At 37.1% G+C, this 14,632-nt stretch overlaps 1 protein-coding gene across 2 annotated transcripts in view; it reads left to right on the top strand.

Moving 5' to 3' along the window:
• The window catches only part of Nek1 (NIMA-related kinase 1), a 100,334-nt gene that overhangs the window by 79,974 nt on the left and 5,728 nt on the right, over nucleotides 1-14,632 (top strand). For both annotated transcript variants that reach the window (XM_013026177.1, XM_013026170.1), the window contains 6 exons: nucleotides 405-587; nucleotides 3,978-4,098; nucleotides 4,864-4,952; nucleotides 5,547-5,794; nucleotides 9,268-9,419; nucleotides 13,600-13,808. In XM_013026177.1, the coding sequence (XP_012881631.1) occupies nucleotides 405-587; nucleotides 3,978-4,098; nucleotides 4,864-4,952; nucleotides 5,547-5,794; nucleotides 9,268-9,419; nucleotides 13,600-13,808 (1,002 nt within the window). The remainder of the gene's footprint in view (nucleotides 1-404; nucleotides 588-3,977; nucleotides 4,099-4,863; nucleotides 4,953-5,546; nucleotides 5,795-9,267; nucleotides 9,420-13,599; nucleotides 13,809-14,632) is intronic.

Here is a 14,632-nt window from a genome sequence, read left to right as displayed (position 1 = left end):
CAGCATTTGTTTGTTTTTTGTCTTTTTTTATCTTTCACACAGGGTTTCCTGACTTTCCCTAAACCCAAAACACATGTTAGAAGGAGAAATAATAATTTTCTTTACAGATGAGAAGGGGTTAAACCATGAAAATTCAGGTGAATAAATCTCAAAGGGTAAGTGGATAACCAATTGAGGATTAAGAATCAGACATCACAAAAACAATAAAAGGAGCACTAGCCTTGAGCATAAAAGTTCAGGTATAGCACACAGGTCCTGAGTTCAAGTACCAGAAGCAGTGCACATGTGTGTGTGTATGTGTGCACGTTCATGTACACACACGTGCACACACACACGCACAACATATAACAATTGTAAAAGTCATTTTGAAAACTAGCATGATTTTTCATTTTTTGTGTTTTCAGAGATTTCTCCTGAAGAGGAAAACCTCGAACCTTTAATCACTGGAGGAGAAGAAGAAGAAATACATTATATTTCACAAGATATTACCCCATCAGCTCTTGGTGATTGTTCTGTTGAGACAGAAAGTCCAAATATTGGTGAGGTATCTCCCCATACATCATTAAGGCCAGAGGGAAATATGGCAGGTATGTTTAAATGGAACAAAACAACCTAAATTTGATTTAATAGCACTTAAGTTTCTTTTTTATAAACATACCTTTATAAAGAAATTATCAGAATTTGTGTATATTTTTAAATAACTCATCTCAAACTAAGTTCAATATTATACTATTATTATTATTATTATAGTTTTACTAACTTTCCTCTTCCCCTTTGGGGGAGGGCAGTCTTAAGACGGATCGCATTATGTAGCTCATGCAGGCCTGGAATTTGCAATCCTCTTGCCTCTTCCCAAGTAACAGTATTACAGACCCCCATCACTAAGCCCACCTAATACCTGGCTTTTTTTTTTTAATACTAGTACTGGGGATTGAACCAAGTGCCTCATGCATTCTAAGCAAGAGTTCTTCCACTTGAGCCACATATCCAATACTTTTTTGTTATTTTCGTGTGTGTGTGTGTGTGTGTGTGTGTGTGTGTGTCCGTGTGTCCGTGTGTCCATGTGTCCTTTCACATAGGATGTTCCTGACTTTCCCAAGCCCCAAACATGTAATCTTCCTGCTTGCCTCCGGGCTATATTTTATTATTTTTATCAGCCAAGGGTTGGTATGCTTCTTTCCCAACTAATGTGCCATGATCTCAGAGATCGCTTGATTGGGAGATAGAAACCAGGAGGATCACAGCTAGCTTGGGCAAAAGATTGGTAAGACCCCAATCTCAGCACAAAAAGCTGGGTTGGTAGTTCATACCTATTATCAGCCAAGTTTGTAAATATGAAAATCACAGTCCAGCTTAGCCTAGGCAAAATAATGTAAGACCCCATCTGAAAAATAATGAGCAAAAAACACTGAGGACATGGCTCAATTGGGTTGAAAAACCTTCCTAACAAGTACAAGGCTCTGAGTTCAAACCCAGTACATCACTTAACTATGCTTAACTATGATCAGGTAGAAGGTTCATCGAGGAAGCTAAGTTAAGATGGGCCTCTCTCCTCTTTGTAAAGTCTCAGTGACACTCTAAGTATTCTTTCTAGTAGAGTAATCTGACTTCTATTGTGTTAACTCAGCTGGATCCAAAGGAAGTTATACAAGGCCTACCTCTCAAAGAGAAAAGTGTTAAATAATTCTCAGCTATCTTTAATCCGTCATAGCCTACCCACAGAGAAGACATTATTTACATTTCTCCCTCATTAGCTACTAGTCTTAAGATGATCTTATCCAAATCAGTTTTCTTGTTCTTTGAGAATTCTTCATCTGAACATCAGGAACCAGGTGGTATAGAACACACCTGTAACCCCAGCTATTCAGGGGGCAAAGGTAAGAAGATCACAGTCCAAGACCAGTCTATCCAAAAGCGGAAGACCTGATCAACAATAAAAGCAATAAGAATTAGAGACATGAATGGTTCAAAAGGTAGACTAGGACTACTTGAATTTGACTAGCAAGCAAAAGGCTCAAAGTTAAGCCCCAGTACCTCAAAAAAAATTAATCTAAATCTATGAGTGAACAAAATGAGTTACTTGCTTTCCACACCAAAATATACACCAAAACAGACCTGGAGAGTACTTTTCACAAACAGAAGATGCCAGGAATATAACTGTCATTGATCCATAGGAGCTCTGGCAAAGGCCGGAGGAGCATCACTCATTTTGCACAAAACATTGATGCCCTCAAGGGCTCTTCTCTTTTGAACCATATCTGTCCCTTTCTTTTCTTTTCTTTTCTTTTTTTTTTGTCGGTCTCTGGGCCTGGGCGCTGTCCCTCAGCTCTTCAGCTCAAGGCGAGCGCTCTACCACTTGAGCTACAGAGCCACTTCCCCATATCTGTCCCTTTCCATCCAAGCTGGTGGTGCTTTTCCCAGAGGAAATTGTACATAACTTTGTTAATTTCATATATCAATGTTACTGACATTCACTTTATTTAACAAAAGCCACTCATTTTTGTTTCCTTTAAGGCAAGCTTTTCTCTGCCTTGAGTTAATATGAGGACTATGAAAAATACATTTCTGCTTAAGCTACTCAGTCTATGATACTCTGCAGCCTGAATTAAAATACTGTATTATACCTTCCAAAAAGAAAACAAGGAGAAAGAGAAATAAGAAAGAATAGAAAATAAGAAAAGGGAAAGTAAAGAGGAGGAAGAGAAAAAGGAAAAGGGAGAAAGGCGGAGAGAGAAGAGAAGGAAAGGAAAGGAAAGGGACAACTCATAGAGTGGAGGCTCTGTGGCCTCCTGCAGGGTTGACAGACTTTCTGTGAAGACCCATCTAGTAAGTATTTTAGCCTCTGGCAGTAAAAGTGTTGATACTTACATGGCTTAACATATTGGAGAATATTCATTTAAAAATAAAGGATTTCACTCTTAAGCATTTATCTCATCTCAGTGACCAAAAACATAACTAAAAGACAGTAACTGTAAGAATCTTTACAATATCAAATACCTTTTAGAACAGATCAGAGAATGTGGATCTTTATAGACATAGGAGGAAGCATGTCTGGATCTTAGGAAAAGGAAGGACAGTGTTGACTTAAATAAGATTATGTAGACTGTTTCTTAGAAAATAGAGCTGAGCACCTGTACTCACAGGTGTTCAGTGTACTCCTAGCTATTCAGAAGCTGACACCTGGAGAAGTGAGGTTGGAAGCCAGTCCAGGCAAAGCAGATCTTCAACTAACCAGCAAAATGTCAGGCTAGAGGTATGCCTCCAGTGATTGGGCACTATCCATGGGCAAGAAAGCTGAGCCCTACATGTAAGCCTGGTACAAACACACACACACACACACACACGCACGCACACGCACACAAATTGTCATTAACAAATGAAGAAAGATATCAGTATTTACCATTAATTAGTTAAAATATAAGACACTACCAGAAAAACAGACATAATTCTCCAGCTATTAATTACTTAAGATCATAGATTTACCACACTGTATTTATGTGATCAGTAACATAGAGAAAGTCCAGTAATATTTCTAATTTTTTCTTTTTAAGTTACTGAAATATGGATTTTAAAGATAAATTTTCCTTTACTAGTTAGTAATATTCTATTCCATATTTGTTACAACAGATATCTTTATTTCTTAATCCATCTTTATACTTTAAATCAACTTAACAGAAATAAAATTTTAATAAAGAGAAAATGTCATATAATAAAAAATATAATTTACAGTATTTCCTTTGAGTATTTTTATTACAGTGAAAATGTAAAAGGATTACTCTGTCATTTCAAAATGACTGGAGAATAATAACACATAAAAAGACGAAAGCCAATATGTAAAACGTTTGCTTTCTCTATTATAATCAGTATATGAGTCTAAAACTGAGTAATGATCATTGATAGAAGGTTTACTCAGTTGTTGTTTTTTTTCTTAACATACTTTGCTTTGACCTGTTTTCTGTTCTGTTTTTGCTCTGCAGAATCTGAAGATTTGGAAACAGAAGTTCTCCAAGAGTCCCGTGAGAAAATAAATGATGGGAGCTTGCCATGTACTGTTACCAATGTGTGGCTTAATGAGGACAAAGAACCAAATGAACCTGAGTATGCTGTACCTTTATTCCTGGTTTGAAAATCAATTTCCCTTTGTAATTCTTTTTTAAAATAATACTATCATAAACTTACATTTTAGCTTAAGATCCTAATATGGCAACTATGATATAATTTCATTCCTTAATAGATATTCACTTGGTTCAGAAATCCACTACTATATAAATAATATGAAGATTAGAATAAGATATTTTTCCTGCCTCCTCTTTCCAACTGGTTTCCATTCCCTCCTCCTTCAAAATAATTAGAGAAATGTTATCATTTTCATCTGTTTTAAAATATAATTGTTAGTATAATACACATAATGTTTTCCACCTTTCTTATTTTCTGGGACACATTTAGTTTATTAATACACAAAGGCTGTCCTTTTTATATGTATTGCATTGTATAGATACACCTCAACCCAGTAAGTCTACTTGGTGGACACTTAGCAACATTACAGATGATGCTGTAATGAGGAACATTTTACATTAGGTGGTATTTACTTGTATTTATAAGAAAGAAACAAAACAGGAATTGCTGAGTCTGTTGCATTTGTTTTTCTTCCAAGGGTTTGTAAAATTTAAACTCTGAGAAAAGAACATGTGAAAGATGTGATTTATAATTAATGATTGGTGAGAGTTTCTTTTTGGTCAAAGTAAAAAAATGCAGTGTGCTTATAAAGTATATAAAAGCGAGAAAAATACTTAGATGATGCTAGTGAACATGTCTGTCTTTCCTTACGTTGGAATGTTTTTTTAATGACATATCTATATGCAGATTGGAGGATAGGGCTGCCAGTGAGCAAAATGAAATTTCTCAAGATGGAATCCCACAGAATGTGGACCAATTTAGTGAAGTACATATGGGTAAGCATCACTGAATAAGTCTAATTTCTTTTTGGAAGGTTTATTAACATCTATTTATTTTATTTGGGCAACATATAGATAGAACATTATTTGTCAGTCATCATAATCCTTTCAAAATGAAATACCTGTCTATGACTAGATTAAGATAGTAAAATTTTTTATCATTTATTTTATTGAGTGTTTAGAGTGAGAATTACTTACCTAATGTTGTAAAGACACTAAATAGTCCTCTTTTAATAGTACAATTAGTACATAAGAAATAAGTTTTTCGACTCTATAATACAGATGTTAGCTGGAAAAAATGAATATCAGGACAGTGAGATTTTTTCACATTGCCTTGGATTTGTCCATTTTCAAATTCTAATGTAATGGAAGTTTACATTAAATTAAATACTTCTGAAAATAAAACAATATACTCTTAAAGATTATTTTTACAGTAGTATATTTACACACATATTTTGATTTTGTGTTCCTGATAAGTGTAAGGGTTTTTTGATAGAACTTATATTAGATATCATGACTTGTAAATATTGCTTAGAGTTTTCAAGTACTATATAGACTTACCATATGAACTTTCTTTTGTACTAACCACAGAACCTGGAATAGATGATTGTCAGCCCTGTAAAGATGATGTAGACAAATCAGTGCAACCAGAGCCATTGTTCCATAAAGTGATTCATTCTGAGCACTTGAATTTACTCTCTCAGATTCAATCAATTCAGTGTTTAACAGAAGAATCCATTCCACCTCGATCTCATTCTGATTCACCGCCAAAAAGTAAAAACAAGAATTCTTTGCTGATTGGACTTTCAACTGGTCTATTTGATGCAAACAATCCAAAGGCAAGTACCGTACTTAAATGGAAAATATTACCCATTTGATAGCATTTCTTGTGATTACTCTTCTTTGAAAAAACATAACATTGAGTTTTAATCTCTTAAAAACATAGATATACAAAAACACGTAAGTATATATATCAAAATAAAGTCTCAATTCTTTATTCTGTGATACCAAAGAGAAATTGATATTGAGAGCAAACTGGGTTAAAGACTGTTTCATTATTATATTAAAAAAAGACTGTTTCATTAGGTCACATTATTTTTATAAGCTCTACTTTTAATTTGAGGAGACGAGACCTCTGATAACATCATACCTCTGATAACATCTCTCTTTCTTACTGCCCAACCTGACTTCCTTTTTTATATGGAACCAAGTTTAAGCAATGAATCTTAAATAGGTAGAAGTACCATATTGTCTAATTTGTTGTTAGAAAGATTAATTGGCATTCATATTCATCTTGTAAAGGTTTTACAGACAGCTAACCTTTTCTCACTTGCTTTTTTTTTTTTTTTTTGGTTGGTCATGAGGCTTGAACTCTGGGCCTGGGTGCTGTCCCTCAGCTCTTCAGCTCAAGGCTTGTACTCTACCACTTGAGCCACAGCACCACTTCTAGTTTTCTAGTGGTTTATTGGAGATAAGAGTCTCATGGACATTCTTCCCCAGGCTGGCTTTGAGCCGCCATCCTCAGATCTCAGCCTCCGGAGTGGCTAAGATTACAGGCGTGAGCCACTGGCGCCCAGCTCACTTGCCCTTTTTAAGTTTAGCAAGAATAGATAAGGGAAAAATGGAGAGAGAGACAGAGAGAGAGAAAAGGAGAGAGAAAAATGGAAAGAGAAACATTTCCTACTCTTCCTTGCAAGAAATAGGAGTCGTGTCTCAGAAAGGTAGAGACTCAGAAATATTGTTGTTTTTATGATAGTCTTTATTCTTTCTGAGTTAGAAAGAACACATGGCCTAATACAAATAAGCAACTGAACAAACTTACTTGTGGTTTTCTGCAGCTTCTTTTTTTAAAAAATGAAAGGAAATGATCTCCTTTCTGCTGCTGTCTCTCTGAAATCTTTATCCCTGATATTAATGTAGCAAAGGCCAACACAGAATTCAGATGTTTTCTTCTGGACAGAGGGTTGAGTGACAGGGTTTACTCAGGGATCAGTCCTGGCTGCCTATTGTTCAGTGTCTCAACTCAGTTTTGTGTATTTTGTCCAGTTTTCCAATTTGGGTAGGAGGTGAGCCTGGCCCTTGTTACTCCATCATGGCCAACCAGGGAATCCTTAGTAGCTAAGTGTCCATGGTGTTTCAGAGCTCTGTCCTGAGCTTCTCTATTTACCTTTGCTTCCTAAGTAATCTGAGATTGTAAACATCATTTAAATTCAAATAATGCTATTTCAGTAGTTCTTTCTGGAAGATCACTTGTCTATTCCATACACTAATCTTTTCAGTTCTGTAACTCCCTCAGCCCTTGCTGGTGTGAAATTCATTGTCCAAATATTAAACATTCTATCTAATCACTGACTGGCTTAAGACGTTAGAGGTTTTCCGCTGCTCTTAGAATTACATTCAGCTTCTTTAGCAAAATCTAAATGGCTTGCTCTGGCATGGATCACCTCAATCTCATTTCAAAGCTTCTCTCATTCCCTTCTCCTTTTTTCTCCTTTCCTGCATTAGCCCTTTGCAGCACTGCTACCGTGGCCTGGAATAAGCTTCTCTTTGTTCTTTTCAATTCTGACTCACTCTTGCCCTTCAACTATCACCTTTCAAATGTATCTTTCTCAGCGAAGTCTCAGCTCTATTTCCATCCCCAGTAATTTCCTTATTTATTCATTTCATGGCTATTTTAAAGGAGATGGTTTATTTTCGTTATTCATTTGTTTATTGTCTGCCCTTCTCTACTAGAATATGATCTACTTCAGGTTAAGAACTTAGAACTATGAATATGTGTATGTATAGCCCCTGCCTAGAGAGGAGTAGGTTGTCAATAAATACTTGTTGAGTAATTAATGAAAGAATTGAGTATTAAATATGTACATAATTTAAAGAGTAAGGAGGTAGACTGCTGAGTCCATATTCTAATTAAAGATTTTAAGTCATAACTTTTAAGCAACTTAATGTTTCATACTAAGGTGTAAGGGTATTGTCTGTCTCTTTTCCATAGAATTAATGAAAAAATCAATGAGATAATACAAATGAAGCAGATCATACTTAGCATTAAGTTTGTGTTCAGTGAGTGTTAGATGTGATCATCATGGTCACCTGGCTGGAAAATTACTAAGTCAGGACATGCTACTTTCATATAAGCAAAAGACACTAGTAGAGCAATTATCAGCTTTTCAACTTCATTCCTTCAGTGACTTTAAAGAGTATTCTTGTTGGGCACAACTACTGAGGAGGTAAAGATGACGAGGAAGGCTGTTTGAGACCAGCCCAGCCAAAACATTAGCAGGATCCCCTTCTCAACCAATACAGTGGGACTGGTGGTTCTCATTTGTAATCACAGCAACATGGGGATTGAATTGACATAGAGATTTAACGAACTTACAACAGTGAAAGGTTGGCAAATAGAAATTAATCCGCATTATCCCTGGTATTATCCAACACAAATTTAAATTGTCAACACCTTGACTGTGGTTTGTTGGTTGGTTTTTGGTTCTTTGTTTTTTTGTTTCTTTGGTTTTTGAGGTTGGTGTTTTTTTTTTTTTTTTCCTGTCAGGGGCTTGAACTCTGGGCAGGGCCATTGCTGGTTTTCTGATGGTTAATTGGAGATAAAAGTCTCAGGGACTTTACTGCCCCAGCTGGCTTTGATCCATATTCTTCAGATCTCAGCCTCCTGAGTAGATGGTATTACATGCATGAACCACTGGTTCTTTTCACAACATATTAGCCTGCGGTTTGATATCCTTCCAGAATTTGATTGGGGTGGGAAGGTTCTACTCACAGTCTCAGGCCACAGAAAGCAATGTTAGGCTTCTCTTCACAGTGATTTCAGGCCTCTTGTTCAACCCAGGTGAGCTAGCAGCAGCTCCTATGAGTGATTCAGTGATAAAAAGGATTCCACATTACGTAGGACTGTGCTTCACAAGCCGAAAGCATTTACCACAGTATATCAGCTAGATTGTATGGGAAGGGTAGTATTCACAGGAATAGAGGATCGCCTAGGATTGCTAGAGGTGAGTGAGAAGGAAAGAATGGGCAGATTTTAGCATTGACAGATTTCTAATCCCAAATCACCTGTATACATAAATACATAGCTCTCTCTGCCTTTTAAGTCGAGTCACCTTCAATATGTTTAAACCCAGTCATAGCTCACAAACGTAGTTTCCTCGGGGGGTAAAAAAATGTTGAAATGAGATTAAGGGAATTATGTCCTAATTTTGGACATGTCACCTAATAATGATTATCAGCTCTTATCTTCTCCCACATTTTCATGTTTAATTCTCTTGCTCCTAATAGGTAACCTGTCAACATTTTTTCTTAGATGTTGAGGACATGTTCACTTCCAGATCTATCAAAGCTGTTCAGAACTCTGATGGATGTTCCCACTGTAGGAGATGTCCATCAGGACAATCTTGAAGTAGATGAAATTGAAGATGAGCACATTAAAGAAGAGCCTTCTGATTCCGAAGACATGTAAGCATCCTGTCATTAACAAATACTGTTAACCTCTGTGACATGATATATTCTGAAAGTTCCAGAAAGGGTGATTTATCTAGACAGTTATAAAAAAAAATGACCTGTAACTAACTTTTCACTACTTCTAAGGACTTCTTACAACTTAGCTATACTCATGCAAATTTTGGTGTGTAAATCTACCTCTAAATAGTTTAAAAAGTCTTGACTTTTATTCATTGGCTTAGTACCATTGAATACCATACACACTGGTTTGCTTGTAAGAAATGCCTAGTAGTATTAGTTCCGAATGAATTTTAGTAAGCTAATGACCATTTAATACTGGAATACCACATGACACTAGGATTGTAATCAGGAATTGTGAATTAGATAGAACCTTCACTTCACCAGGAAAATAACCAGAAAATCCACATCTGTCATCTGCCATGTTTGATTTGGGGGCCATGACCATAGGGAGGCAGAATTTTGTTTATTTGTATAAAGTGGGAGAGAGGGATGTACTATATGCAGAACATGTGTATATGCGTGTGTCTGTCTGTCCCTGTCTCATATGCAGTTTGATTGCTTTCACAAGACTCCTTTCTACATGAGTACTGAGGAATTCAGAATTCAGTGGTAAATTAAATGAACAACATTTCTGAAAGTTGTGGTGAAGAATGGCCTCTAAGATAAGACTCTCTTTAATCTCTATTCTCTAGCTCCTGGGCTGTTACAAACTTTTTAATAAAACAAAAGTAGAATACCCTGGAAATGAGTAGTTGCAAAAATACAGTGGAATTTTTATGATTTATTTCATGATTGTTTTCTAACTTGTTTCTTTTTTACCTCTTCCTTTAAATAGAAAAACCTGGAACTTATATATTTATCTGATTAACTTCATTTAATCAGTTTAATAATTTCTTAAGCTATAATGCATGAGCCAGGGTCACTGTTAGACACATTTAATTTTCTGCTTGTTTCTCAAGCTTCCCACTAGTTTTTTTTTTACTTGTTTGTTTGCTGTCATGGTGTTTTGTCTTTTGGGCAATGTGGGGTTTTAACTCAGTCTTACACTTACTTGGTGGGCACACTACCACTGTGCCATACCCTAGCCCCTGAATGTTCTGATAATTTTTTTTTTTTTGGCCAGTCTGGGGCTTGAACTCAAGGCCCTGAGCTTCCTTTGCTCAAGGCTAGTACTCTATCACTTGAGCCATAATGCCACTTCCAGTGTTTTTCTGTTTATGTGGTATTGAGGAATCGAACACAGGACTTCATGCATGCTAGGCAAGGACCACTAAGCCACATTCCCAGTCCCTGTTCTGTGAATTTTTATCTCACAAATTTTGATCTCATAATTTGGAGAAAAAATTACCTTGTTATCTTTGATCTTCTACTTGATCGTGATCATTCGTACTTTCACTTTTTTTTGTTGGTGGTGGTCATGGGCCCTGAACTGTGGGCCTGGGTGCTGTCTCTCAGAGCTCTTCAGCTCAAGGCTAGCTCTCTACCACTTGAGCCACAGCACCCCTTCCAGTTTTCAGAGTGGTTTATTGGAAATAAGAGTCTCACGGACTTTTCCTGCCCAGGCTGGCTTTGAACTGTGATCCTCAGATCTCAGCCTCCTAAGTAGCTAGGATTACTGGCATAAGTCACCAGTGCCTGGCTACTTTCACTTTGGCTTTTAATAACTCCACTGGTCAATATAAAACATTATTATTACTAATTAGCTAGCAAAAAGCCAGCTATGGAGCTATGGCTCAAGTGTTAGAGCCCAGCCTTGAGCAGAAAAAGCTAAGTGAGATCATGAGGCTCTGAGTTCAAACTCTACTGCTGGTATGAAGGAAGGAAGAGAAGGGAAGAAAGGAGAGGGAAGAGGAGGAAAGGGGGAAAACGATCTTAAAGAGGCTTTTTGTTTTGAGTGTTCATTTCATAAAATGATGTAGTCTTCTCATACTTTTCCTACAATGGCAGACTTATCAGTAATGCTCCTTGACTCCAATGTGCCTTGGGCATCAATCTTTCTAGACTAGGTACCAGCAGATGCTGTCCACAGGGCAGTGTTGAGTCATCATGGTAATGATTCATAGCAGGTGTGCATGGTGAGTGAAGCCTGTAATTGAATATTAAGTTAAATGCTTCCGGTGGGTTGATCCCAAAATTAGACTCCCTCATTCTGATTAGGCGCTTGGCTTTTCTGATAGTTGCCACAAAGTCAAATTGTAGGAGTTTGTGTACATAAGTACAAAATACAGTTATCTCTAAATAAAAGATTGTTTTCTTTTTCTGTAAATGTAAATTACACTCAGGGTCTTACATAATACTGTGTATGTTTTAGTTTAAATATTTGAGTTTAAACTTCCAGAAATGCCCATTATTAGTCCCTGGGCCATCGCTTTATTAGTAGATGAAATTCTTGATTTGTCCTCTCAGATGTCTCCATGACTAAAATTTCATTTAACCCTATCCTCTAAGTCTACACAAATTTCTACATGTATGCCACTTTAGAAGAAAGAAGTAAGTTGTACAAGCCTGTATATCTTGTGTATTGTAGAAGTGTCAAAGACCTAGGTTTAATCCTGTTTTTACCATTTTGATGGTATTACCTTAAACAAGTCATTTAAATACTTTGATCCATAGTTTCCAGGTCTAATATGAGTTTGATATTGATCAAATTTAAATAAAAATTATTTCATTTCAGCATTTATAGTCCAATGGAAATGGAATTTATATCATGATTGTCCAGTGAAGATTATGGTAGTTTCCTAATTACATAGGAAAGACTACTTACATATTTTTGAAATATTCTTCAAGAATATGTACCTAAAGATAAAATTTCCAGTAACCATTTTATTTACCTTCATATACTGTACATCCACACAAAGGTTTTGATGAAATCTCAGAATTACATAAAAATACTTGAATATTAAGTAATGAGTTTATGAAGCAAGTGAAAAGCATTATTAGCATGCCCTCAGTGGTAGAGTATGGTATAACATGTGCAGAGCCCTGCCTGGGCTCAATTCCTAGCACCACACAACACATACACACGCACGCACGCACGCACACGCACACACACACGCACACACACACCACCCGCACGCACACACACACCACCCGCACGCACACACACACACACACACACGCACACACACACACACACACACACACAATAGTTTTAAGAATTTAAGCCTAACTAGTACTATAGTTGGGTGCTGGTGGTTCATGCCTATAATCCTAGCTATTCAGGCGGTTGAAATCTGAGGACTGAGGTTTAAAGCCAGCCCAGGCAGAAAAGCCCTTGGGAGACCTGTCTCCAATTAACCACCAAAAAAAATGGAATTGGAACCATGGCTCAAAGTGGTAGAGGACTAGCCCTGAGCAAATGAGCTCGGGGAAGCACCCAGACCCTGAGATCAAGCCCCATGACTGAAAAAAAATAGTAACAATAAAAAAATTAAAATAAATAATGCATACAGCTATATGATTCTATTTGGCAAATCAGGAACATTTCAACTAAATCATCTTCTACCTTATGAATTGCAAAATTTGTGTTGTGTTACATTTATCAATGATTTGCATCCTTATTTCCATAGCTAAAACCTAAATAAGCTTATTTAGACCTTGTGTGTGTGTGTGTGTGTGTGTGTGTGTGTGTGTGCACGTGTATATGTGTGTGCGCATGCCAGTCCTCGGGCTTGAACTCAGAGCTTTAGCGCTGTCCTTGAGATTTGTGATCAAGGATAAAACTCTACCAATTTGAGACACAGCTCTCCACTACCTGTTTTCTGGTGATTAATTGGAGATGAGTCTCCCAGCTTTGCAGGGGGTGGTGAGGTGGGGAAGAAAGGGGTAGTAGGGGAAAAACAAAGGAGGGGGTAACAATGCGCGACAGGAAATGGATTCATTTACCTGCTCATGTAACTGTAATGCCTCTGTACAATATTTTTACAATAAAAAATACTCAAAAAAAAAAAGTTTCCCAGACTTTCCTGCCTGGGCTGGCTTCGAACTGCAATCCTCAGATCTTAGCCTCTTGAGTAGCTAGGATTACAGATAGGAGCCACAGTGCCCAGCTTATACCTTATTTTATCTAAAATCAGTACTTCCATGTTGAAGGGAGTACATATGTACTTATTGAAGTAGCATTTCAAAATAAGATAAAATTTTAGTAATGTTTAATTTTTTTTTTTAATTTCAGTGTGTTTGAAGAAACGGACACGGATTTACAAGAGCTCCAGGCCTCGATGGAGCAGCTACTTAGGGAGCAGCCTGGTGAGGAATACAGTGAGGAGGAAGAGTCAGTCTTAAAGAACAGTGATGCAGAGAAGACCACCAACGGGGCAGATCCCCAAGAAGAAGAAGACAATCCCAGCAGCGAAAGTGCTCTGAACGAAGAATGGCACTCCGGTGAGTGACTGGGCACGGTTCTCAGTCCTTTCAGGGTCTCTCCTCATTTAGCTTCTCCACTCAAGGCTGGCACTCTACAATTTGAGCCATAGCTGCACTTCCAGCTTTTTGCTTGCTAGAAAGAAGAATCTCATGGACTTTCCTGCCCAGGCTGGCTTCCAGTCACAATCCTTAGATCTCAGCCTCCTGAGTGGTTAGGATTACAAGCACCAGCACCCAGCTTGTTCATTATTTCTTTTTTTTTTTTTAATTTTATTTTATTTGTGAATATACTGTACAGAGGGGTTACAATTGCATGGGCAGGATAATGCGTACATTTCTTACCAAGCATTGCAGCCTCCTCCTTTGTTTACCCTTCCCATCCCTTCCCAGCCTCCCCCCTCCCCCCCATCCCAATACTTCTTTGTTCATTATTTCTTAATTTACTTTTCTAGTGTTAAAAATAATTATTGTGATAAATTTCTGTCTTAAGTCATTTGCCTTCTCCACACCCTGTTGTGTTATGCACCGTGATAAGATTTCTGTGATTTCCATAAAAGCAAAGATTCCCAAAGTGACATTCTAGTTAAAACAGTTGATATATGCTTTGGTTACCTATATAACTGACAAATATTATAGTAACAATTGATTATACTGAAATAGAAGTAGTCTATTTTTAGTGACAGGATTCACTTTTTAAAATTTTATTGTCAAGGTGATATACAGAGGGGTTACAGTTACATAAGTAAGGTAGTGAATACATTTCTTGTCTAACTTGTTACCCCTCCCTCATTTTTCTCCCTCTTTCCCTCCCCCCAAGCCCCTCCCCCAAGTTATACAGATCA

Source organism: Dipodomys ordii, unplaced genomic scaffold (genome assembly GCF_000151885.1).
Source record: "Dipodomys ordii isolate 6190 unplaced genomic scaffold, Dord_2.0 Scaffold4, whole genome shotgun sequence".
NCBI classification, from domain to species: domain Eukaryota; kingdom Metazoa; phylum Chordata; class Mammalia; order Rodentia; family Heteromyidae; genus Dipodomys; species Dipodomys ordii.
This window is presented reverse-complemented; position numbering and strand designations above follow the sequence as displayed.